At 43.9% G+C, this 26,072-nt stretch overlaps 1 protein-coding gene across 3 annotated transcripts in view; it reads left to right on the forward strand.

Moving 5' to 3' along the window:
- Positions 1-26,072, forward strand: part of ZRANB1 (zinc finger RANBP2-type containing 1) — a 333,688-nt gene that overhangs the window by 283,136 nt on the left and 24,480 nt on the right. For all 3 annotated transcript variants that reach the window (XM_033941145.1, XM_033941144.1, XM_033941146.1), the window contains 2 exons: positions 7,199-7,319; positions 21,734-21,863. In XM_033941145.1, coding sequence (XP_033797036.1) covers positions 7,199-7,319; positions 21,734-21,863 — 251 coding nt within the window. The remainder of the gene's footprint in view (positions 1-7,198; positions 7,320-21,733; positions 21,864-26,072) is intronic.

Genomic DNA, 26,072 nt, shown 5'->3' on the forward strand with positions numbered 1-26,072 from the left:
AACTTTGCCACCTATCCCATGACACTTTAATTTTCTCAGGAGCTTTTCGTGAGGAACTTTATCAAAAGCTTTCTGAAAATCTAGATATACTATATCAACCTGCTCACCTTTATCCACATGTTTGTTCATACCTTCAAAGAAGTCAAGCAAATTAGTGAGGCAAGCTCTCACCCGGCTGAACCCATTCTGTGGTGAAATTAGTTAGCTTAGCGGGGTTTAAAAAAGGTTTGGATAATTTCCTAAAAGAGTAGTCCATAGGCCATTATTGAGATGGTTTGGGGAAATCCACTTCTTATTCCTAGGATAAGCAGCTTAAAATCTGTTTTACTATTTAGAATTTAGGTAGGTACTTGGAACCTGGGTTGGTCACTATTGGAAACAGGATACTGGGCTTGATTGACCTTTAGTCTGTCCCAGTATGGCGATTCTTATGTTCTTAACTAAGGCCAGTGCTAGACAGAGTTATACATTCTGTGCTTTGTATATGGCAGTCCATTTTAGGATGGGCTTGAGAGGGCTTTGATAGCAACTCCAGTAACTTGAACATGAGGATAGTGCTGAGCAAACTTTTACATTCTGTGTCCCACAAATTACAAGATAGATTCATATGGTCTGGAGTGGGCTTCAATGGCAACTCCTGTAGTTGGAACCTAATGAGGAAAGTGCTGGTGAACTTTAGGTTCAATATCTCAGAAATGATAAGTAAGATCATGATAAATTGTTTTATATAGAAAAAAACAAATGCAGGAGAAAAACCCTTCTGACAATTGAGAAGAAAGAAAAAACAGCGAAGGCGGACTCTATGTTCTACAGATTTTATTCACACGAAGACTCAACACATATGTGTCTCAGCATATACAGCCTGCATCAGGAGTCTTAACAGAAGTCAATATCTTGTTCAGCAGCCCTAGTGTTATCGTGTAAATTGAATGCACTCAACATGATGTTACATTAAGAGTTCTTGAAGATAAATAAAAGCAAAAAGCACGCTTGAATCTACTCACTGAAGACAGTGAAACAAAATGGACAGTCACTTAGCCTGTCCCTTTTATTTCACAGAAATGACTGCGGCAGTGTGGAGGAGGGAGCCGCCTGAAGGTTTTAGACAAAGGATCACTTACAGGTCATGGACCTGATGGGCCGCCGCGGGAGCGGATTGCTGGACACGATGGACCCCTGGTCTGACTCAGCGGAGGCAACTTCTTATGTTCTTAAGGTAAATACCTGGGGGCGACAATTAGCAAAGCGCTGCTTAGCCCTCAAGCCAGCCGCCTGCGGTCCGCGGGTTGGACACCCCTGGTCTAGTATAAGGCACACAGTCACTGAGGGCCGCATTTGCACCGCGGGCCTTCTGTTTGACACATATGCTCTAGACCAGTGGTTCCCAACCCTGTCCTGGAGGACCACCAGGCCAATCAGGTTTTCAGGATAGCCCTAATAAATATGCATGAGAGAGATTTGCATATAATGGAAGTGACAGGCATGCAAACCTGCTCCATGCATATTCATTAGGGCTATCCTGAAAACCCGATTGGCCTGGTGATCCTCCAAGACAGGGTTGGGAACCACTGCTCTAGACAAAGTATTCAAAGGCAAGGAAATAACACTCCAAATGAAGATCAGACTTGTCCATGCACTCATTTTCTCAGTAGTCATTTACGGATGCGAAAGCTGGACACTAAGTAAACAAGACAGAAAGAAGATTGATTCATTTGAGCTTTGGTGTTGGAGAAGGATTTTATGTGTGCCTTGAACCACCAGAAGAACTAACAAATCAGTTCTAGAGGAGATCAAACCAGCTATGTTATTCGAAACCTAGTTATGACTGTCTTATTTGGGAAGGGATAAAACACGGACCTCATGGACCCTGACAGACCTCATGGATCTAAAACCACACGTCCTTCATTGGTTTACAGGAATCTTAAATAATAAAACCCTAGAGCGCGCATGCTCTCTTGAAACTCCGTGATTCCTGGCGCCGTGAGGTGTGCCTCCGTGCCGAATTCAATTTTCGAACACGAAGGCAGGCCAGAACACGGAGCAACTCCCCCCTCGCTGTCACTCACCGCCAGAGTTCCTCACTGCTGCCGCTGATTCGGAGAGGGGGGGCACAGGCTCACCTGCCAGGATCTACCTTCTTGCCTGCTCACCCGCCCGCCGCAGCTCCTCTCTCGAACGGGCCGGGGACCACGGGCGGGCGGCTCACAGACAGGAGGCTGCCGAAACGCATCAATCTTCCCCGGGTGGGAGGGGGGGATGGCAAGCGAGGAGGGAGTCGGAGCAGGCCGCAGAAACTGTCGGTGCCTGCAGGCCGCGGCTTCAAGCGGATGTCAGTGGAGGTAAGGGTTGCTGCTGGACAGGGGAAGAGGTGCTGATGGATGGGGGGGGCAAAAAAAGGAAGGGAGGCCTACTGGACAGGGGGAGAAGAAAAGAGGTGCTGCTGGACAGGGGGGGCAGATAAAGGAAGGGGGGCCTACTGCTGGACAGGGGGAACAGAAAAGAGGTACTGCTGGACAGGGGAAGAGGTGCTGATGGATGGGGGGGCAAAAAAAGGAAGGGAGGCCTGCTGGACAGGGGAAGTAGAAAAGAGGTATTTCTGGACAGGGGAAGAGGTGCTGATGGACGGGAAGGGGGACAAAAAAAGGAAGGGAGGCCTGCTGGACAGGGGAAGTAGAAAAGAGGTACTGCTGGACAGGGAGGCCTACTGCTGGACAGGGAGAATATAAAAGAGGTACTGCTGGACAGGGGAAGAGGTACTGATGGACCGGGGGGGGAAGGAAGAAAGGCCTACTGCTGGACAGGGGAAGTAGAAAAGAGGTACTGCTAGACAGAGGAAGAGGTGCTGATGGATGGGGGGGGGGCAAAAAAAGGAAGGGAGGCCTACTGCTGGACAGGGGAAGTAGAAAAGAGGTACTGCTGGACAGAGGAAGAGATGCTGATGGACGGGGGGGGCAAAAAAAGGAAGGGAGGCCTACTGCTGGACAGGGGGGCCTACTGCTGGACAGGGGGAACAGAAAAGAGGTACTGCTGGACAGGGGAAGAGGTGCTGATGGATGGGGGGGAAGAGGAAGAGAGGCCTACTGCTGGACAGGAGAAGTAGAAAAGAGGTACTGTTGGACAGGGGAAGAGGTGCTGATGGATGGGGGGGAAGAGGAAGAGAGGCCTACTGCTGGACAGGGGAAGTAGAAAAGAGGTACTGCTGGACAGGGGAAGAGGGGCTGATGGATGGGGGGGGCAAAAAAAGGAAGGGAGGCCTACTGCTGGACAGGGGGAGAAGAAAAGAGGTACTGCTGGACAGGGGAAGAGGTGCTGATGGACAGGGGGGCAAAAAAAGGAAGGGAGGCCTACTGCTGAGCGGGGGAACAGAAAAGAGGTACTGCTGGACAGGGGAAGAGGTGCTGATGGACGGAGGGAGGCAAAAAAAGGAAGGGAGGCCTACTGCTGGACAGGGGGAGTAGAAAAGAGGTGCTGATGGACAGTGGCGGCAGAAAAAGGAAGGGAGGCCTACTGCTGGACAAGGGGAGCAGGAAAGAGGTGCTGCTGGACGGGGGGAGTTAAACAAAGAGAGAAGCGCTGCTGCTGGATAAGGGAGCAGTGAAGGGGTGGTGGTGGACACAGGGGAAGAAAAAGGAAGGGAGAATGGACAGCGGGAGCAGACAAGGGGTGGTGGTGGACAGCTGAGGAAAAATAAAGACAGAAAGAAAGAAATACAGAAATAGGCTAAGGAGAGAGAGAGAAATAAATAAATTCAGACACACACACATATTCTAGCACCAGTTAATGTAACGGGCTTAAAGACTAGTTTAATATATTTCTCACCTTGGTTACAACTTCTCTACATCATGGAAAATGATTTGCAGACCCTAGTACCTTCTCACAACTGAACACCTCATATCTGACCTTTCTTCAGCTGTTGCTTAGACCATCTTATTAATGGGTTTTATTCCTGCTACCTTACCTGTGGCCAGTAGTTGTAGAAAATATACACTCTAAAATAGTGTATAAGGTGCCAATCCTCTTTTTCCCCGGCTTCATCTTCTGTACTTTGAACAGGTGCTTCACAAGAATTAGGCAGCTCTTTATTTTTTCAAGGCTTATTACATGCTTTCTTTTCTGTATGTTTTGACATGTGAAATATTGAAAGTTCCAGAGTTCATGATAGTCTTGGAGCAAATCACAAGGAACTACTTTCATTCTCTTTCTCCATCCACTGGTCAATAGACTTAACCCACACGTTCTTGACAGATCTTTTGGGACTAAAGCAGTGTTCTCCCAGAAATTTTTCCAGCCGGGGAAATTTGGTGGTGGGGAAAATGAAAAGGTCCTTTTACTAAGGCGTGCTAGCCATTTTAGTGCATTCTAAACGCTAACGTGTCCATTATAGTCTATGGACACGTTAGCGTTTAGCATGCGCTAAAACGGCTGGCACGCCTTAGTAAAAAGATCCCTAAATGTGCACTAATTTAGTTAATTGTAATTAATTATTTTCCAATGCTCAATATGACTTTCTTTTTTTAAGGTTTGACACTTAGGCAGTGTTCCAGTAGCATTTAAGCCACCCTTGATAAAATGTAATGCAGATCCTTATTCCAAATAACTATTGGCCAGTATCAAACCTTCCATTTCTTTCAAAACTACTGTACTTGAGAGAGTGGTATTCAACCAACTTCAAACTCATGTTTGCATCCCCGGCAATCTGTTTTTCAAGACATAGCACAGACACAGTAGTTCCTGCCTTAGGGCTCCTTATACAAAGCTGTGATAGCAATTCTGCCACAGCAAATACACTGAAGCCCATAGGAATTGAATGGACTTTGGTGCATTTGCCATGGGAGAATCACCACTGTGGCTTTGTAAAAGGGACCCTTACTGAGTGAACTCCATAGTCACCTAGAGACCAATGTTTTTCAACTTCTTCAAGCCAACATCCCCCTAAGTCTAACAAATACCAACTGAGTATCCCAGCTCAAGCTCCATCCCTGACGCCACTCCCATTATAATAGTAGTAATTGTAATGCAATTTCTTATTAATTCATAATGGTAAGCACAAAATTTTTTTTAAAAACACACTGTATGCAGAGAAAATGTTAATTGTCATTTATATTTGTTTTATTTTTCAAAGAGGTCAAGGCAGATGACTGTAAAGTATGCAATGTCACCTCAGTAACAACTGTAGAACTTCCAAGAAAGGAATTAAAGGAGTCAAGAATTTCAGCCTTTCTTTGGCTTTAAAATTTTCCCAATTATGGAATGATCTTCCTTTATTTTTGAGGTGTCTCAGTTCCTTCCAATTTTTTCATAAATCCTTGAAAACTTTTCTATTTGCTAAACACTTTGAAAATTAATCTTTGTTTACTTTAGCATTTTTTTAAATTAACTTATTGTTAACTGTGTCGAGCTTCCCATGGTTGAAAACCCGGTATATAAGGCTATGTTTTGGTTTAGTTTAGAAAAGTAGATAAATATAGTGCAAATTATAGACAGCAGATTATAAATTCTCAAAACTGACACATTTTGATCACTAGATAGAAAATAAAATAATTTTTCCTACCTTTGTTGTCTGGTGATTTAATTAATTTCTGGTTGGACTTTCTTCTGACTGTGCATCCAACATTTTTTTCTTGCATGTTTCCTCTCCTCCAGACCTCATTCCCTTCTTCAACCAACATCTCTCTCTGTCCCTCCATGAGTTCAACTTTTCTTCCTCTCTTCTCCACCCTTATTGGCAACATGTCTCCTCTCTCCCTCCTCTGTTATGATCTTGCATTTCTCTGTTCTTCCTCAGGATCGTTCTCTCCTGCAAGGATCTCTCTCCCCCGCCTGCCTCTTCAGTCTGCACCTCCCATAGTCCAGCATCTGCCTCCTGTCTTTCCCCTTTGGTCCAGGCCTCTCTCTTTCTGCCTTTCTTCTGCTTACAACTTCCCCCTCCCCCATCCCATGTTCAGCATTTGTTCTCCTTTCTTCCAGGTCTTTCTCTACCTCTCTCTTTCTCCCTTTCTTGTCCAGAATCTTTTCACCTCTCTGCAGTCTCTGTCTCTCTTTCTCTTCCTTCTATACACCCCCAAGTCCAACATCCGCCCCCTCTCTTCTGCCTCTCCTTTCTATCTTTCTTCTGCTAACATTTGAGTCCTCCCACCTTTGATCCAGGTCTTTCTGTCTCTCTCACTCTCTGTCTTCCTCCTCCTCAGGGCCTGGCATCTCTCTCTCCTCGGTTCAGGGTGTTTCCACTCTCTACCCCCTCTGGTCCAGCATCTGCCCTGTCGTCCTCCTCCCTATTGTTTCAAGTCTGCTTTCCCACCATTCCTCAAGGTCAATTTCTGTCCCTGCCCCTGGTGTCCAGATCCAGTGTCTCTATGAGTTTTCCATTTGATAGCTTTTGATTGATTTTTTATTTTGGGGGAGCGCTATACTCACAATCACAGTAGTCTCTCTTGTAGACCAATAAATGCAAAAGGGTTAATTACTTGCGCCAATACCGTTTCACAATGTATCAGGAAGAATTGTGCTTTTTTTGTCAAATCCAGTTTAATGGTTTAAGATGAACATTCCCTACATATCCATCTTCCTGGTGCATTTCCCATTCTCTACTTTTATAGGCTCTGGGATTCACAAATGTTAACGCAGAGGCTAATTGTGCCCTCCAGAATGCTGAATCCTAATGATATTGCTGAAAACTTGAAAATCTGTTTTGCTGAGCTTCCCATTTGTACTAGACCAGAGCATTATTCCACACGGGGCCCTCGCAATGGGCGGGGCCTTACCTCCGCTGCTTCCCCACCCCTACTCCTTCACTGTCAGCAGGGAGGGGTAATTTGCATAGCGTTCGAGGCCGTGCACCACAAACGCTATTTAAATTATCCCTCCCTACTTACGGTGAAGGAGTAGGGGCAGGGAAGAGGGTTGGCACGCAGCTTCGATGCTGATGGTGGGATGAGCAGGAATGCTTGTAAATCTGCAGATGCAAGATGACAGCCGGGCGCTCACCTAAATTAGCCGGGCAGAGCGTCCGGCTAAAACACGCTAGGGAGAACACTGTAAAGGAAAAAGAATTATCAGGTAAGAAACATAAATTTTCCATAATTCTTAAGCTTCATAATGGATCACTTGTCTTCTTGCTGGTTTCCCTCTTTTACTGTGCAGTTAGTGTGGTTCCTGGAGTCTTTTCTTAAAATTTAATGAATTTCTCATCTTTGCACAGGTTCTACACTCGCTGGAAAGAGTGGGAGTCCTGGTACTCCCAGAGCTTTGGTTTGCATTTCTCTTTGCGGGAAGAACAATGGCAGGAAGACTGGGCATTTATACTCTCACTGGCTAGTCAGGTAACCTGCATTAAAATTTTGTTTTAGTATGCCAATGATGGTTAAATAGCATTTGAATATGTTTTTAAATTATATTAAAAATTAGAGAGACCAATATATATTCAGTGGAATCATCAATACATAGTAATACCTTAAGCAAATTTTCAACTAGACTATGGGCTCCTTTTACAAAGCCACGCTAGCAGTTTTAACACACGCACCGGATTAAAGCACGCTAGCCAGAAATCTACCGCATGTTCCAAAGACTAGTGTGTGCGGCAATTTAGTGCGCTCTATTCTGCACATTAAGGCCCTAGCGCGGCTTTGTAAAAGGAGACCTATATGTTGAAGCTGAGTTTGAAAAATGCCAGCAAGCTGTAAATAGTAGCTTGTTGCTATAAGTTATCCGTGTACTTTCTCCGACTGGAGCATACCCTAAATGTGGATCTGTTCTGGCCACTTTGGGTCATATGTTTTTTGGAGAGGTCTACTTACTTTTGTATCTTCCATCTGGACTTGTGGACTAAAACTAGATCCTTTGATTTTTATTCACTGTTCTTCGTGGCTACCATTCCTTTTTGCAACATACAGTATTGATGGGGGAAAAAGTTATCTTACTTAATCGGCTTTCTCAGAATTCCCCCTTCCTTTCTCAATGGAGAATGCAAATGTTTACGTTGCTCAAGCTGGAATGTCTGCACGTACAGGATTTGGACTCTCCCCAGGGGCGTCAATTTAAACGCATTTGGCGAGCCTTTTGGGGTACTTTGACAGGCCACATATCCCAACAGGCGTGTTCCCCCAAGGGTACGCTTACCACATGTTGAGAAACACTATCTTAGAGAAAGGATGAGATAATGGTTACTGCGGATGGGCAGACTGGATGTGCCATTTGGCCTTTATCTGCCATCATGTTTGTATGTTTTCTATCTTAGAGATGAAATGCCTTGGTTTTACAATTAGATTAGAGTTGTGCCTTTGATTTAATTGTTCACTGTATTTTATTGCACTGTCTGGATTCATTGGGTCTATCAGGTAAGAACTTAGGAACATAAGAATAGCTTTACTGTGTCAGACCAATGGACAATCCAGCCCAGTATTTCATCTTCACTTAGGCCAATCCAGGTCGGAAGCAGCTGGGAAAACCCCAAATAGTATCAGCATTCCATCCAGGGCAAGCAGTGTCTTCCCTCAAGTCTATCTCAACAGCAGACAATGGACTTTTCCTCTAGGAATTGTTCAAATCTTTTTCAAAACTAGCTACATTAACTGCTCTTACCACATCTTTTAGCAATGTGTTCTCTGAGTGAAAAAGTATTTCTCTGTTACTTTTGAGTGTTCCCTAGTCTTTGTAAATATTGATGCAGTAAAAAAATCAATCCACTTGTACCCATTCTACACCACTCAGGATTTTGTAGACTTCAATCATACTTCCCCTCAGCTGTCTCTTTTCCAAGCTGAAGAGCCCTAACCTCTTTAGTTTTTCCTCACACAAGAGGAGTTCCATCCCTTTTATCATCTTAGTAGCTCTTTGAATCTTTTCTAGTGTTGCTATATCCTATGTCCTATTTCTGACCTACAAGTGTGTTCATTCTGCTGCCTCTCAATATCTCTCCTCTCTTCTCTCTCCTTATAAACCTCCCTGAGAACTCCGTTCCTCAGATAAACTGCTCTTAGCTGTACCCTTCTCCTCCACTGCCAATTCCAGACTTCGTTCCTTTCCTCTAGCTGCCCCTATTCCTGAAATAAATTACCCGAGTTTGTCCGCCAAGTCCCTCCTTCCCTTCCCTTGTTTAAAAGCAGACTGAAAACCCACCTTTTTGATATAGTCTTCAGTCCATAACCCTGCTCTCCACTGCCCATCAACCCAGCCATCAGATTAACCATTCCCCTTAACTGTATCCATGACATCCTTTTATTCAATACAATCCTTGATTTTAATATTGACATTTTTTGAGTACCTGAATAAATTCATGTAAACTGTTCTGAGCTCGCTTGGGAGAACAGTATAAAAAATTGAATGACTAAATAAATAAATTTCCAATATCCCAGGATTTTCACCCGACAGAGCCAATGTCTGCACAGAATTCATAAAGATATTAAAAAGTACAGGAGAAATAGAAGACCCCTGTGGAACTCCAATTTTAAAGTAAATTCCATTCTTGATTACGCATTAGCTCCGATTTGTAAGAAATTCCTTAAACTATTTAATAACTCATCCACACAAACCCAAATCACTTAATCTACTTATTAATAGTGAATGATCTACTGAATCAAATTGTAGTAATATAGATTGACCCAATCTCAACCAAATATTTTAATCTTGATGTTAACGTTAACAATAACAATTCAGTAATGTGTTTAGGTCGAAACCCACTACCATAACAAATGCTCTTCAATACCTCGAACCTCACGACCAAGACACCAGAGTAGACATGATATGGGACCACCTCGAATATCCAAATTGGCATCAATTCCTAAATCTCTTCAACAAATACACCAAATCTAACTGTCTACTTGATGCATGTCCCCCTAAAATCATGTCAGCTGCCCCTCTAGAATTTAAAAAAGAACTATTTGAATGGCTAACATCCGCCCTCACAAGCGGAACACTAAACAAAAAATTGGGACACATACTAATCACTCCAATCCCCAAAGATCAGAAAACCTCTTCTGCTCTGACATCCAATTTCAGACCCATAGCAAACATTCCCCTTTTCACAAAGTTACAAGAAGGATTGGTCAACCTTCAACTAGTAAACTACCTGGACAAATTTAACATCCTTAGTGAACACCAATCAGGATTCAGGAAAGGATACAACACAGAAACTGTCTTAGCCTCCCTACTAAACCACCTTTATGATCTCTTTAGCAAAGGCAAAAGCGCACTAATTCTACAATTAGACCTCAGCAGCGCGTTCGACCTGGTAGACCATGATATCATGCTACTGTGCCTTGAAATAATAGGAATTTCTGGAAAGGCAAAGAAATGGTTCCAAGAATTTCTATCAAACAGATCCTACCGAGTAATCAGCAATGGAAATTATTCCAAACCATGGAAAAACCCATCAGGCGTGCCTCAAGGTTCCCCCCTATCGCCCACACTTTTCAACATCTATATCGCCTCCTTAGGCCACCTCCTACAAAAACTAAACTTAATACACTACATTTACGCAGACGACATATCCATCCTAATCCCCTTAAACGACATCACAAAAGAAATTGTAGACAATCTCTCAAACGTAATGACCGAAATCGATAAATGGACCACCAATTTCAAACTAAAATTAAACGCAGAAAAAACAAAAGTCTTTCTGGCTAGTCCTAATGACAAAATTACGAGAACATCGATAAAAATAAACAATCACGAATACCCAATTTCTAATAACATAAAAATACTTGGTATCACCCTAGACACACACCTAACTATGACTGACCACACAAACTCACTAGTGAAAAAATGTTTTTACACGCTATGGAAACTAAGGACCATAAAAAAATACTTTGACCCAACATCATTCAGGTTACTGGTACAGGCACTGATCTTATCCATTCTTGACTACTGCAACATCATCTACCTGGGCATCCCACAAAAAACAATAAAAAAACTGAGATTAATACAAAACACCGCCGTTCGACTAATCTTCGGACTAAGAAAAAACGACCACATCAGCCCCTACTATAAAAAGCTGCACTGGCTTCCAATTGAAGCGCGAATACTATTCAAATTTGCTTGCACCTGTTTCAAGCAAGTCTGGGGACTAGCACCTTCATACCTACAAACTCACTTCATCCTACACAACCCCACACGAGCGACCAGAAACAAAAACATATTTGCATACCCAAAGATTACGGGCTGCAGATACAAATCATTCCTGGATAGAACCTTTAAGTTCCAAGCGAACAGACAGCAAGTTTGGCTGAAAAACTACATAAACGAACCCAACCTGTCTTACAGTGCATTCCGCAAATCGATCAAAACCGCCCTATTCGAAAAATTCACGGACTAAAATCGTCCCCTCCCACACTAGGACTCCCCTCCCTTTAAACGCCTTTCTTTCTTTCTCAAGATGCCCCTCATGTACTCAGATATTCGCTATCCATAGTACTCCAATTCAAATGGAAGTTCTAAAGAAATACTCAGTTACTCATTACCCATTGAACCCCAATCTGTAACTTTCCCCTCTTCACTATTGTATTATATTTAGACTCATTGTACGATACTGTATTAGACTTATATATGGTGTTGTCTTTAGACTTATTGTATTGTATTATATTTAGACTCGTTGTATTATATTATACGGTGTTGTATACACTCATTGTATTGTATTGTATTGTTTTGTTTTGTCTTGTATTGTATGTTGACTTATTGTATTGTATTGTGACCTTGTTATTCGCTGAATGTCCAGCCTTCTTACAGTGTGAACCGCCTAGAAGTCACCTGACTATGGCGGTATAGAAAAATAAAGTTATTATTATTATTATAAACAAGAGAATTGTTGTATGTATTCTGTTAGCTGTTTATTTACCAGACACTCTAGTAATTTTACCCCCTCCCCCCCCCTTTTTTTTTTTTTTTTTTTACAAAACCGGGTACAGCCACGACTGTAACAGCTCTGATGCTCATAGGAATTCTGAGAGTGTTGGAGCTATTACCGCCATAGCTGGCGCTAAAAACCATGCTACAGTTTTATAAAAGGGGGGGGTGGGGTTAGTTAACAGATGAATATTGGCTACCGGTCTAAAATTAGATGGTTGAGAAAGATCACTGTTTTGTTGTTTTGGAATAGGCATAATAAAAATATTGCCCATTTTTGTAGAAACAAAAAGAGATGAATGACAATTTTTAGAAGAAAACTTTTTTAATAACGATATTAAGTCTTCTTTTAAAAAGTACTACTACTACTATTTATTATGTCTATAGTTCTGAAAGTCGTGAGCTTAAGTGTCCCTAGGCCTCTCTCTGCACCCGTGACAAACACCTACTGTGTAGGCGGCCTTTCTCGGGGGGGGGGGGGAGGGGGGTAAATAAGCATCCCAATTGGCTGACAGACGGTGGTAGGACGCCTACCACCACCTGCAGACAGGATGCCCATTTATAGAATCATCCCTTTATTGTCTAGAATGTTGTTTTCTTTTCATAGCTGTTCAATATACCAAGGATTAAATTTAGTAGATCTCATTACTTTACTTTTAACAGGAGCTACAATCTCAATAGTGAAGCTCCAGTAGTCAAATATTTTGGAAGTATTTGTCACTGAAAACTATCAGGCTCTTTGCTTTTTTAATCTTACCCTCAAACAACCCGGTTATGTTTTTCCTTATACAGTATGTTCTTTCTTTACTATAACTATTGTAGTTCCTCCCCTCTTCCATTTTGTAGCAGTCCTGCCACTTACATGTTTGTCTAATATGGTGTCTATGAATAGTATTGTTTTCCCTATTTTAGATTGTAATAAGCTTTGAAATTTTGACAATGCGTGTATATCAAATTTTAAATAGATCAGGGTCAGGGAAAGCAGAAAGACAGTGTTTTTTGTGTGAGACGGGTGCATCAGATAGTGGGAGATGCTCATATTAACGCTGGAGAATCCAGCAGGATTTTTAAAATAAAATGTAGAGATTATTTCTGGGGTTTAAGTACACAATGAGATGTATTGATTATTTGTGATCTACAATAATATTGAAAAAAGAGGCTGGGGGTAATAAATACCATCCAAACAAAACTAAAACTCCCACCAGGAATATTAGGAACTACCAAGCACACAAGCTACCAGGGCAGTGCTGATTTCTTAGCAAAACGAAAGAAAAAGCCTCAGTTATATAGGTGGGGTAACCCTCTCCACCATCCATCCATCCTCTGCAAAATATACTTCTTGTACAAGCTCTCGGGATGCTGAACGGATGGGATCTTGTATCCCTATTAGCTTCAGCTGCAGGGCAACTAAAAGATCCCTCCCCTTTGGGATTCCTGTCTTGCTTCAGTTTAATTCTGCTCGTGATTTATTTTCACTTTCTAGTCTTATTTTGATTTTTTTGTGGGTTTGCCCACGTGCTGCGGATCAACTCCTTGCGAGTGATCCTTTGGCGGGAGATCGCAGACATGTTAACGTTTGTCTGCTTCTGGAGGGTGCTCTGTAAGCCTGAAACTGCAGTAAGCCCTCTGGACAGCCTGCGGATTGAATCGGGTCTCCATGTTCGGGAGCCATCTCTCCCCTGGTTCGTCCGCAAAGGGGTAGAATGCAGGCTGCTGTGGTTCTAAGGAGGTACGCCGGGATCGCAACCGTGCCGCGTGTCTTCCCTGATTTCCCTGCGGGGTCTGAGGTGGCAGGGAAGTTGAGGCAGCCAGAAGATCTGAAATATCCAGTTTAATCAGCTCCTGAGGTATGATCTCCCTTTGCTTGCACTGTGTAATGCTGGCTGCCATTGAAATACATTGCAGCACATGTATCTGTGGGGTAGGTGAGTCATAGAGTTTACCGATTTTGGGGGGTTCTCAATTCGGGGTTTTAGGAGGTTTCCCTGTATGCCCTGGTCCCCCACCAGTAAAATCCTAAAATCACAGTTTTTAGCATTTTCCTACGTTTTTAACGGCCGTTTTTATGTCAAAATCGGCACCTGTGGCGGCCATCTTGGATTTTCTTTAAAGTTTTTAAAACTTTATTTTTTGGACTTAGAAGCTTCGTTTTTGCTCCAAACTTCACAGATGGCCACCTCAGGACAGGATGGCATGGATTCATGTCGTAAATCTGGCAGATGGCTTGCGGTTGCATAGCCGCGTATTCTATGTGCCGCAGCCCGTCGGGGACGTATCTGGTGTGTGGATTCTGCACTTTCCTCCTCTGGAGAGGACCTGCTTTCCTCCGTTGCCGCCAGAGTTGCAATTCCAGCATCCGGGATGCCGCAATTGTGCGAGGAGGACGTTTTCGCATAAATGCAGGCGCAGTTCCAGGGAAAGTCTCATCGATCTTTAGACAATTTCAAATCTGAGTCCTGTTGATCGGCTCAGGCCACCAAGGACTATTTTCAGCCGGAAATTGTGGATATGTTGTCTCAGGCCTTCATGAGAAAGTGGGCTATGCCTGTGTCTCCCTTTCAGACTGCGGTGCGGCAGTCTGTACAGCCTTTGGATTCCAGCATGTCATTCTGATCCTTGCTGGTATGCCTGAACATCAGCAGCAACTTCCCGCTATTGTCATGGTACCTGCATCACTTTCTAAGCTGTTGCTTTCTCTCAGCGGGTCCCGCTGCGTGACTAGCCTAGCGGATCTTGGGGATTCCCAGAACACTAATTCTCACGCTGTGGGAGAGTATCAAATGGTGCGCAGGCTAAGTCCAGTTGCCTTCCTGATTTTATCTCTGAATCCCTGCAGACATTGGGACTTGATTCCGACTGCAGTTCAGGCGGAGTGTTAGATCATGTGTTCCACATGCCCGTTTTCGCTGAATTTCCGGATCAAGAGGACTCAGCAGAAATGCTCTTGGAGGTTGGGATGCCCTTGAGGGTCTCCTGAAGTACGCTAGAGCCATGGCTAAATTGTATCCCATGGCTTCGGCATTTTCCATGCTCCTAGTCCCGCCATGGGTGGATTCGGCGGTGGCTCAGGTCCCCAAACGTACCTTCTTGCCCTCAGATGGAGGGATGGTCCTGCCGGATGTTTAGGACCATAAGCTGGATTTTGTCTTGAAGTACCCTTTTGATTCTGCTGCAACAGGGGTGCGAGCTGCAGCGGACGCTTCCTTTGTGGCCCGGGCATGTCATACTAAACCTCTGTCATATTTTGACGGTTTTCGCTACGCTGGGAGCTTATTCAGTTTCTGCTAAGAGATTGTTATGACTTTCCCAGTGGTCGGGGGATTCTTCATTCAAGGCTACTCTGATCAAGCTGCCATTCAAAGGTTTGCTTTTATTTAGCCAGGGTTTGGATGACCTTATGGCAAGTGTGCAAGACCGTTAGCCTCAGGTGCTTCCTGGCCCTGGTTCTTGTCCGCCCAGGAGGCTAGGACGGCTTAATTTTTTCATTTCAGGAGTACCTCGCAGTACGCTGTATCCTCTGTGGTGGGATGGCGTTTCAGAGCCTCCTACAGGCCTCGCTTGGAGGTACAGTGCACCCGCAGTCTCCCAACTCTCGACCTTCGGTGCTTTCCAAAAGAGAATTATGATGCCAAGGTTCTGGCAAGGCCTCCCCGGATCGCGGGGCGGTTGTCGGCCTTCCTTCTGGAATGGCTGAATATAACCTCGGACCAGTGGGTTCTGGAGGTACTCAGCGAAGGTCTTCCACTGCCTTTCTTCTGGCTGGCAGCGGTCTTCTTCATGTCCTCTCCTGAGGACAAACCGGACTGGGTGCGCCAGTTGCTGGATCTGGCGGCTATAGAGCCGGTTCCACAGGGCGACTTGGGCTCTGGAGATACTCGATTTACTTTGTTGTGCCAAAGAAGGACTCCATCGATTGCAGACCAATTCTGGACCTCATGGAGGTGCATGCATTCTTGCGAGTTCCACGTTTCCGGATAGTATCGTTGCATGCTGTGTTTACAGCGGTGGCACCCAAGGAGTTTTTGGCTTCCTTGGGTCTCACGGAAGGGTATCTACACATCCCGATTTTCCCAGAACATCGGAGATTCCTGTGGGTTTCGTGTTCCAAGGGAGGCATTTCCAGTTGGCTGTGCTCCCTTTCGGTTTGGCATCGGCGCCCTGAACCTTTACCTAGTTCATGGTGGTGGTGGCTGCCCTTCTGCGATCTCTGGGTGTGTTAGTGCATCCATTCCTCACCGACTGGCTGGTCAGAGCTCCCTCATGGGAGCAGGGCCACTTGGTGGTTCGCCTAATGGTGTCTTGGCTGGAACGTGATCTATCTGAAGAAGGTCGCTTCGTGCCAACCTAGGTATTGGAGTACCTAGGTATCTGGTTCAACACAGGGTTGAACCGGGCGTTTCTTTCAGAATCCCAAATTCTGAACCTCTAGAGTGCGATTCAGAACATTTTGGCGGTCCCGGCTCTGCCGGCCTGGCGGTACCTGCAGGTGTTGGGTCTCATGGTGGCAACCATGGACGCCATCCGTGGGTGAGAGCTCGCCTGCGTCCTCTTCAGTTTTCTCTTCTGTAAAAGTGGAATCCTCTGAGAGCTGCGATGGGGATGCTGCTGCCTGGGTTGGCGCACAGCAGTATGCTGTGGTGGTTGAACCCAGTCACTCTGTTTACAGGGCTTCCTCTTCAGGTCTTGGATTGGGTGACCCTAACTAAGGTCAAGAGTCTCTCCAGTTGGGGAGCAGTTTGCATGTCCATCCCGGTACAGGTCTGAGTCAGAGAGAGCCGATGGTCGATCGATCGGCTGGAGCTACGAGCGATTGGTTAGCTCCGCTACGGTTCCAAGTGTATTTCCACAGGATGGCTGTTTGTGTGTTCTCAGCCAATGCAACGGCTGTTGCCTATGTCTGCCTTCAGGGAGTGCGAAGAGTCCCCGACTGGGATTGGAGGCTCGGATGCTCTTTCCATGGGTGGCACTTCAAGATCTGGACCACTTTGGTCCTGCGGTCTAGCGCTTGAGTGGGCAGCCTTAATGACAAGGGGTTAGTCCTCTGCGGTTATTGTCATGTTCCTGCAATGCAAGCGGAAGTCGCCGGTCTCGGCCTACACGAACGCCTGGGGGTGTTTTCGGCTTGGCGTGCGGGGCTCCAGGTGGACCCTTTGGGTTCCTTCGGTGGCTCCGGTTCTGGACTTCCTGTAGGCTGGCCTCAGGAAGGGTCTGACATTCTCCTTCTACGTGTTCAGTTTGTGGGCCTCTTCTGTTTGGGTCCCTCTTCATTCAGGGGTTCTCTAGCTTCTCACCCGGCTGTTGTCCGGTTCTTGCGGGGGGCAGGGAGGCTGGGGCCTCCCTTACGATGGCCTTGCCGTCGAGTCTGAATTCGGTCCTACGCTCCCTGACTCGTCCGCCCTATGAACCCCTGGATGAGATCTCTCTGAAAGATCTTACCATTAAGACAGTCTTCCTGGTGGCGTCACTTCTGCATAGCGAGTGTCGGAGCTTCTGGCTTTGTCATGCAGAGATCCTTTTCTCCACATCGCAGAGTCGGCGGTGATTTTGAGGACTGTGCCTTCTTTTCTTCCGAAAGTGGAGTTCGGTTGCCGGCCTTCTATTCCTTCAGATTCCACGTCTCTGGTCCATGTTCTGCGGTCTCTGGCTATCTGGCATCGTCTTTTGAGATACCTTGGGGCCACTACTGACTTACATCTGTTTGTCCTGGTGGGCCCCGCACGTTGGGGTCGGCCTGCTTCTGAGACTTCTCTTTCGCATGGATGGACCACAGTGGTTTTCTTGGGAGATCTCAGACCTCATAAAAAAGAAGAAAAGAGCGTTCATCTTCTACAAGCAATCAGGGAAGCAAGAATCCAAGGAAGACTATCTGGCCAAGTCAAAAGCGGTCAAAACGGCAGTCAGGGAGGCCAAACTCCGAATGGAGGAGAACCTTGCAAAAAGCATCAAGAAGGGCGATAAATCCTTCTTCAGGTACATTAGTGACAGAAAAAGAAACACAGATGGATTAGTACGCCTTAGGAAACCCGACGGGAACTATGCAGAATCGGACTCCAATAAAGCCAAACTTTTAAATGAATATTTCTGCTCGGTCTTCACTTGCGAGGCTCCGGGATCCGGCCCTCAGCTGTCGACCAGGGAAAGCTCGGAAGACCCATTTCAAAATTTCGAGTTTACGCCCAGCAGTGTCTATGATGAGCTATCAAGACTCAAGGTGAACAAAGCTATGGGACCGGACAAACCACACCCCACGGTGCTCAGGGAGTTGAGTGACGTCTTGGCGGAACCGTAATCCACACTCTTCAATCTTTCCCTGAGTACAGAAAGAGTCCCGTTGGATTGGAAAACGGCTAACGTTATTCCACTCCACAAAAAGGGATGCAGGACGGAGGCTGCGAATTATAGACCGGTGAGTCTCACATCGATAGTGAGTAAACTTATGGAAACACTAATCAAACACCAACTGGATATAATCCTGAATGAGAAGGATCTACGTGATCCCCATCCACATGGTTTTACAAAGGGAAGGTCCTGCCAATCGAATCTGATCAGCTTCTTTGACTGGGTAACAAGGAAGCTGGATGTAGGGGAGTCCCTGGACGTTGTGTACTTGGACTTCAGCAAAGTGTTTGATAGCGTCCCACACCGCAGGTTATTGAACAAGATGGGTTCGATGGGACTGGGTGAAACATTAACCGCATGGATTAAGGACTGGCTTAGTGGTAGACTTCAGAGGGTCGTGGTGAACGGTACCCTCTCCGATGTGACGGAGGTGATCAGCGGAGTGCCGCAGGGCTCGGTCTTGGGACCGATCCTATTTAACATCTTCATAAGGGACTTGGCAGAAGGGCTTCAAGGTAAAGTTACATTATTCGCCGATGACGCCAACCTATGCAACATAGTAGGCGAAAGCACAACAGATGAAAACACAGTACCCGACAAAAGCTCAGTGCCCGACAGTATGATGCAGGACCTTCTCCTGCTGGAGCATTGGTCGAAGACTTGGCAACTAAGTTTTAATGCTAAAAAATGTAAGGTCATCCACCTTGGCGGCAAAAATCCATGCAGGACTTACACCCTAAATGGTGAGATCCTAGATAGGACTGTAGTAGAACGTGACTTTCGCCCACTACATACGGGGAATTCAGGAAACGCCTAAAAACATACCTGTTCCAGAAATACCTAAACAATTGACCCGCTCTCCCTCTCTCTCCCCCCTCCCTATTCCACCTGAACTTATAGCACTGTTATAAATATAATCTGTTATCTTCATCTTATCGTAATTTTACGTTGCTTTTATCCCCAACAGGTCCTGTCGGACATTACCTACTAAAATGTACGTATTACATTTTCGCTCAGCAAATTGTATTTCTATACTATTGCCTCCTGAGGTCTCTGATCTCTGTATTTCCTCTGAATATCTACGTATTGTATTTCGCTGAATGTCCAGCACTCTTGATTGTAAACCGCCTAGAAGTCGCAAGATTGTGGCGGTATAGAAGAATAAAGTTATTATTATTATCATTAACGAAGACATGTAGACTGCCAACCAAGTGGAAAAAGCTTCATCCAGGGCTAGACAAATCATGGGCTGTATCTGCAGAAGTTTCATCAGCCATAAGCCCGAGGTCATAATGCTGTTGTACAGATCCATGGTGAGGCCCCATCTGGAATACTGTGTGCAATTCTTGATGCCGCATTATCAAAAAGACGTGCAAAGAGTTGAGTTGGTTCAGCGAATGGTCACCAGGATGGTCTCAGGACTCAAGGATCTCCCATATGAGGAACGGCTGGGTAAGTTGCAGCTATACTCACTCGAAGAATGCAGAGAGAGGGGAGACATGATCGAGACGTTCAAATACGTCACGGGCCGTATCGAGGGGCTAGAAGATCTCTTTCTTCTTAAAGGTCCCACAGCAACAAGAGGGCATCCACTGAAAATCAGGGGTGGGAAATTTCATGGCGACTCCAGAAAATATTTCTTCAACGAAAGGGTGGTTGACCAATGGAATAATCTTCCACAACAGGTAATTGAGGCCAGCAGCATGCCTGATTTTAAGAAAAGATGCGATAGGTATGTGGGATCTCTTCGTGGAGGTAGTTATGGGATGGGTCATTAGTGTGGGCAGACTGGATGTGCTGTGGCCCTTTTTCTGCCGTCATTTTCTATGTTTCTATGGATGCAAGTGGCTAACTCCTCAGCCTATGTGGCGATACAGAAGAAGCCTCCCCTTGAGGTGGAGGCTCACTCTCCTGAGGAATGGCTTCCTTGTGGGCTGAATCTCACGCGGTCTCGCCTGTGGAGACTTGTCAGGAGGCCCTGTGGGCTTCCCTTATACCTTTTGCAGGGTTTCCAGGCTTGATGTGGTGGCTATGGGTGATATGGTCTTTGGCGTTTCTGTTCTTGCGGTGGGCTCATTGGGCCCTCCCTGAGTTTTAGGACAGCTTTGATACGTCCCATCTGTTCAGCATTCCGAGAGCTTGTACAAGAATGAAAGATTAGGTTTCTTATCTCTGCTAATCTTCCTTCTTGTATATCTGCTTGGGATGCTGAACACCCTCCCTTCTGTTTTTTTGTCCGATTCGCAGGTCGCCTCTTCAGTACCTGGTAAGCTGGATTTCTGTCTTTGACTATGAGTAGGTGGGGGTTTGCCGGAGGGAAGGTGCCCCTTCTGATCTTCAGGCTGTCCCTGTTCTAGGATTTTCCTGGGTTTTGCAGTTTATGTTGTTTGCATTCTCTGTTTGTTTCCAGTTGGCCATAGTTTTTGGTATTATACAATATTGAGCAGAATTTAACTGGTAGCGGGAGTTCCCGCGCCCTCTCTCTTTTCTTCTGTTTCCTGTTGTCATAGGTCTATGTGGCTTTTCAACTAACTGAAGCAAGACAGGAAGCTCCCGGGCAGGTAGCCCAAAGGGGAGGGATCTTTTAGTTGCCCTGCATCTAAAGCTAATAGAGATACAAGATCCCATCCATTCAGCATCCCGAGCAGCTATACAAGAAGGAAGATTAGCAGAGGTAAGAAACCTAATCTTTCATTATGTTTAAATCCAAAACCAGAGGAACAACATGTTTCTAATCCGCACACAAAAAAGTAGCACATGAAATTATCTGTCACAAGTCAGCCTACAATAATTTTCTAGCCTAGACACTACTTCCTCAGGGCCATCCTCGTGCAAATAGCACCATAACCTACAAAAAATAAACTGTACTCAGGTCCACAGTTCAATGTGCAAATTCTCTGTATCCCACAAAGACACTCTAAACATGGCGTCTCAGTGTTCTTCAATGTTGGGGGCGGGGCCAATCATGACTGAATAGCCTACTGATTGGATCCACACACAGCAATCATAGCCAAAGCAAAAATGGGTGGAGAAACCACTGCATGTAGTTCTGTCTGGCTGTACTATATGCAGGGCCAAAGAGGCACTGGCGCCAGCCAATTGCCGTGAGAGGCACGTCCTGTAGGCAGTCAGCCAGCGCCGACACCTCTCCTCGTCCCCAGTGTGTGGCACTCAGTTTGCGATACACTGAGATAAAGGCTATAAAAGTTTGGAGGGGCAACTTTCAAAATTTTTTAAAGTTTTATGTACTGCTGTAGGATCAGTAGAATGGGACAATGCCATTTTTCCTCTACTCTGACATTTTTTGTATTGTACTGCCTAAACTGCAGATACTTAACGTGGGGTATGTGATTTCTGGGGTTAGTTACTTTTTTATTGATACACATTTCTCATTTTTTAAAGATGTAAATAGTCCATATGTGTGGCTGGGATTTTGCAGCTGATATCCCTCTATCTTGTGGTAGAAATAAGTCATGTGCCCTACTTTTGCTACATTTTTGCTCAGCTGGTCACATTTTTTGGTGTATTAAGATAACTTTTTGTTTTTGTTTTCTTACAGCCAGGAGCCAGTTTGGAGCAGACTCACATTTTTGTGCTTGCACATATTCTTAGGAGACCAATTATAGTTTACGGTGTAAAATATTACAAGAGTTTTCGTGGAGAAACATTAGGATACACACGTTTTCAAGGTAAAATGCTTGCATAGCCTTTTTTGTCTAGGATGTGTGAGCAGTATCTCCTGATAAAAATGGGGAGCTCATTACCTTCTCTGCGTTAGCTGATAGAGCAAGAACCCCTCTGATACTATAGTTAAAATGCTATCAGCTGCAATATTTTCTCACACTTAACTTCATGGAGCAGGTGACGGGAACAAAACTGAAATCTGTTTTCACATAAGAAATTGAGTCACTCTAAGTTTCTAAGGCATTGAAGAACCTGAGGAACTTGCAGATACTACACCAAAAGCTCTTCAAGTTGAGACTTAAGGACTTAAATATTTCTGGCATTTAGGATTTATTTCCCACTTTTTCAGTAGTAGATAAAGGTGAGTTGAAAGTACTATAGTTCCTCATTCCCTGTCTCCATTGTGCTAGTCTAAATTTATACCTGAGGTGGTATCAACTTCAGTGACTTACAAAAGGTTAAAACGTTGTGCCAATGGGATTTGAACACCAGTGGGAAAAGATTGACTACCCACAGGTTCAGGAATAATATGCCCGTCTACTAGAAAGAAGATTACTGAGGTAAGGACCTAATCTTTCCATTTTAGTCACTAACCCCGTCCTTTACAAAGCCGCACTAGTGTTTTTAGCACTGGCTGCCAAGGTAACAGCTCCAACACTCATAGAATTCCTTTGAGCATCTGAGCTGTTACTGCCACAGCCGGTGTTAAAAACACTAGCGCAGCTTTGTAAAGGAGGGAGTAAGTTTTAACCTTATTATAAAAGACCCTTACTCATAGCATATGATATGCGTGTGATAAAAATAATTCTCATATTTGATCCTGATTTGTCTTTGCCATTTATAGAACATAATCTGTAGAAGTACTGGAGTTGCCATCTGTTCTGCCACTAATTTCTGACAGGTGGGATGATCAGTAACACTCAGGAAAGCACCCAGACAATATAAAGCATAAACAATAACACTTTATTATACATATATATATATGATAAGAATTAAATACTTTCACCGTATCCCAAGCAAACACTCCCTTCCCAATTGGAGAATCCATACAATTGATAGGTGAGTGGACACGGGAGACTGACCCTTTAGCCTCGTGGCTTCTGTTCCTGTAGCCGGCTAGGATTCTGGATTCTAGGAGCAGAATTCCGTCCTTATAAGCTGCTGAGTTAAACAGCTGGTCCTGCAGTAACAGCGTCCTTTGTCGGTCCCTTTGAAGTTGTTTGGACAATATTTAGGTCAAAGAGGTCAAGATAGCAGATCTCAGTTCTTTTGATGTTACGGGCCTCTTTTGTTATCTGTTTTGACAACACCCAGATCAAAAGAGGTCAAGATAGCAAATACTTGTCATCGTCCCTATCTTTTTGATGTAGTTTCCCATCTGTCTTTACTGATGTTATTTGAGCGGCAAGGAGGTCAAAGAGGTCAGGATCTATTGTCTCTTTGATGCTATCCAGTTGTTACTCAAATAAAGGAAGTCAGGATAGGTGTTGCACTGTCTCTTTGATGCTATCAAGAAGGTGTTACAGAGGCCATCTGTCTTTACTATCCTTTTGGTGTTGTCAAGGTAACACTAAGGTTAAGGAGGTTAGGTAAACAGACTTGAGGAGACATGTATGCTAAGTTTATTTACCCCCGGGCCCTAGGCCTAACATTCCACCCCTGGATCCTCAAGTTTGTATTTCCGAATAAGAAGTCATCCGAATAGAGGGAGAGAGTGTTCGTTTGTATACACAATAGGTAAATCCACAATTAAGAAATGTTAACATAAGGATATACATTTGATATCCAGGGTTCATAAAAATGATAAGTTGCATTATTTGCCCACTGCAACACACTAACATTCTGTAAACATACTGAAAAGGGAGCTTGAATAGCAGGAATCACAAGTTCAACAGTATTGCTAGCAACACAGACATATTTATGTAATATTTCTTGTATAAAAGTGTAACCTTGAGGTTGAACGGTCCATTGGCACAGATTGTAGGTATGTTGTAGAGAACATGGTTCATAGATCATCTATTTGTTGCCCATAGTAAGTAGGAAACCATAATTGGGGTCCTAATACCAAAGGCATCACCGTAAAAGGACACATTGTTTCATTTACAGAATGTGATGTGGTTTTAAATCAATGCGATAAAGTTAATTTTTTGTGATATCATTAACGACATGTAACATTAACTGATCATATCGTAGCGTTAGTTCATAATTATGTACAGCATTTGGCACCCATTCACCTTCCCATCTAAATACATCTGCTACTCTGGAGCCAAAATATGCTTGTTTGCCAGCCAGTATTTCAGAAACAATAGTATTTATTAAAATGGGAAAATTATTTTTCCCTTCATAAATTATTTCCTTATGTGGTATTCTTTCATTCCCTAATATTTCTTGCTAATTAGGCCTTTCACTTGAAAGTATCATGTATCGGGAATCATGAAAATTAATAATCTTATTAATATTATATTTGTGCTCTTACTCATGGCATACATTTAGGGTAGCTTCATATTCACCATCGATCACCGCAGTTATCTGGTATCCCGTTTTTCTTAGCATCTTTGGTTAGGGTCTGGCTATGCTCCGGTTTCAATAGGCTTGCTATGCCACTCACATGCCTTCACTCATGTAAGTCTCAGGCACCACCTCCAGAGACCAGCCCTAATGTGAAGTGGCAGGATATAGGCTCACTTCTATTCCCCAGTTGGTGCCACATAACAGCCTCATGGCACGGCACTGTATGTCTGGTTGCGTCATCATCTTCTCGGTCTGGTGAAATTTTCTCTTAACCCAGCATGTTAGCTAAATCATCAGAATGAGAGAGCAGAGCTGACCAATTTTATCACAAAAGGATGAAAGTCTATATGGAATAACATTTCCCAGTACGTGATTTTTCAAGGAAAATATTTCCTCATGACTGTTTAACTTCAATGCTTTAGTTACATTAAACCCCCCTAGTGGTAAAAGAGAGTATAAGAGAAAAAGGAGAAAAACCACTTTCTGTACAGAAGGTGATAACATTTGACACAATATTGTGTGTAAGGTAGTATTTGTGTGAGATAAGAGAAACAACACTAATGCACTTAAAGGTATTCTGTAGGACATTCAGAAAATACACCTTTTTATGTTCTGGACATAATTATTATGTCATTTAACCCTTTCAGGACCAAGGGACATATTTGTCCCATAACTTTAAAATCCTATAAATTTTGATTGGGATAGTCTACAGTTCTAAATTTGATATGTACGGATTCCATAGGATACTGCCTTTATGTAAACAAACTGGTTCCGACATTCATTCATTAGCGTCGTTGCCAGATTGACGAGAAGATTCACTTGCCACACTGTCCATAAGCCAGAAGTGTGATTTTTTTTTTTAAAAAATGATATTTCACAAAAAAAATCAACTTTTTGGCATCTGCAAGCCCCTTTTACCATAAAAATGTCGTCAAAACCACAAAAATTGGCCTACGATCCTTATGGTCCTGAAAGGGTTAAGAGAGACCATACACACGTACAGAATGTGATAACATTTGACACAATACTTGTGTGTAAGGTAGTATTTGTGTGAGATAAGAGAAACAACACTAATGCACTTAAAGGTATTCTGTAGGACATTCAGAAAATACACCTTTTTATGTTCTGGACATAATTATTATGTCATTTAAGAGAGACCATACACATGTACAGAATGTGATAACATTTGACACAATACTTGTGTGTAAGGTAGTATTTGTGTGAGATAAGAGAAACAACACTAATGCACTTAAAGGTATTCTGTAGGACATTCAGAAAATACACCTTTTTATGTTCTGGACATAATTATTATGTCATTTAAGAGAGACCATACACACGTACAGAATGTGATACCAAAATAACTTATGTCAGAGATGTGCACTGCACTGTTTATACTTGGTAAGTTAAATAAAGAGAGACCATTTTTTATTTTATTTAGCAAATATCAAATACCAATGAACACCATTTTACCAGGTATAAAGCTTTCTAATTATTTCTCTTCAGATATCCTTTTATAATATAACCGCTAATTAAATTATCGTTGGGCTGTATAGAAAGATGACGGCAGAAAAGGGCCAAGGCCCATCAAGTCTGCCCACTCTATAGACCCTTTGCCCTGACCCACGTAGGGATCCCAGATGGGCGTCCCCTTTATTCCTAAAATCTGGCACGCTGCTGGCCTCGATTACCTGTGAGCCCTAGCA

The sequence above is a fragment of the Geotrypetes seraphini genome, chromosome 4 (genome assembly GCF_902459505.1).
Source record: "Geotrypetes seraphini chromosome 4, aGeoSer1.1, whole genome shotgun sequence".
Lineage (NCBI taxonomy): Eukaryota > Metazoa > Chordata > Amphibia > Gymnophiona > Dermophiidae > Geotrypetes > Geotrypetes seraphini.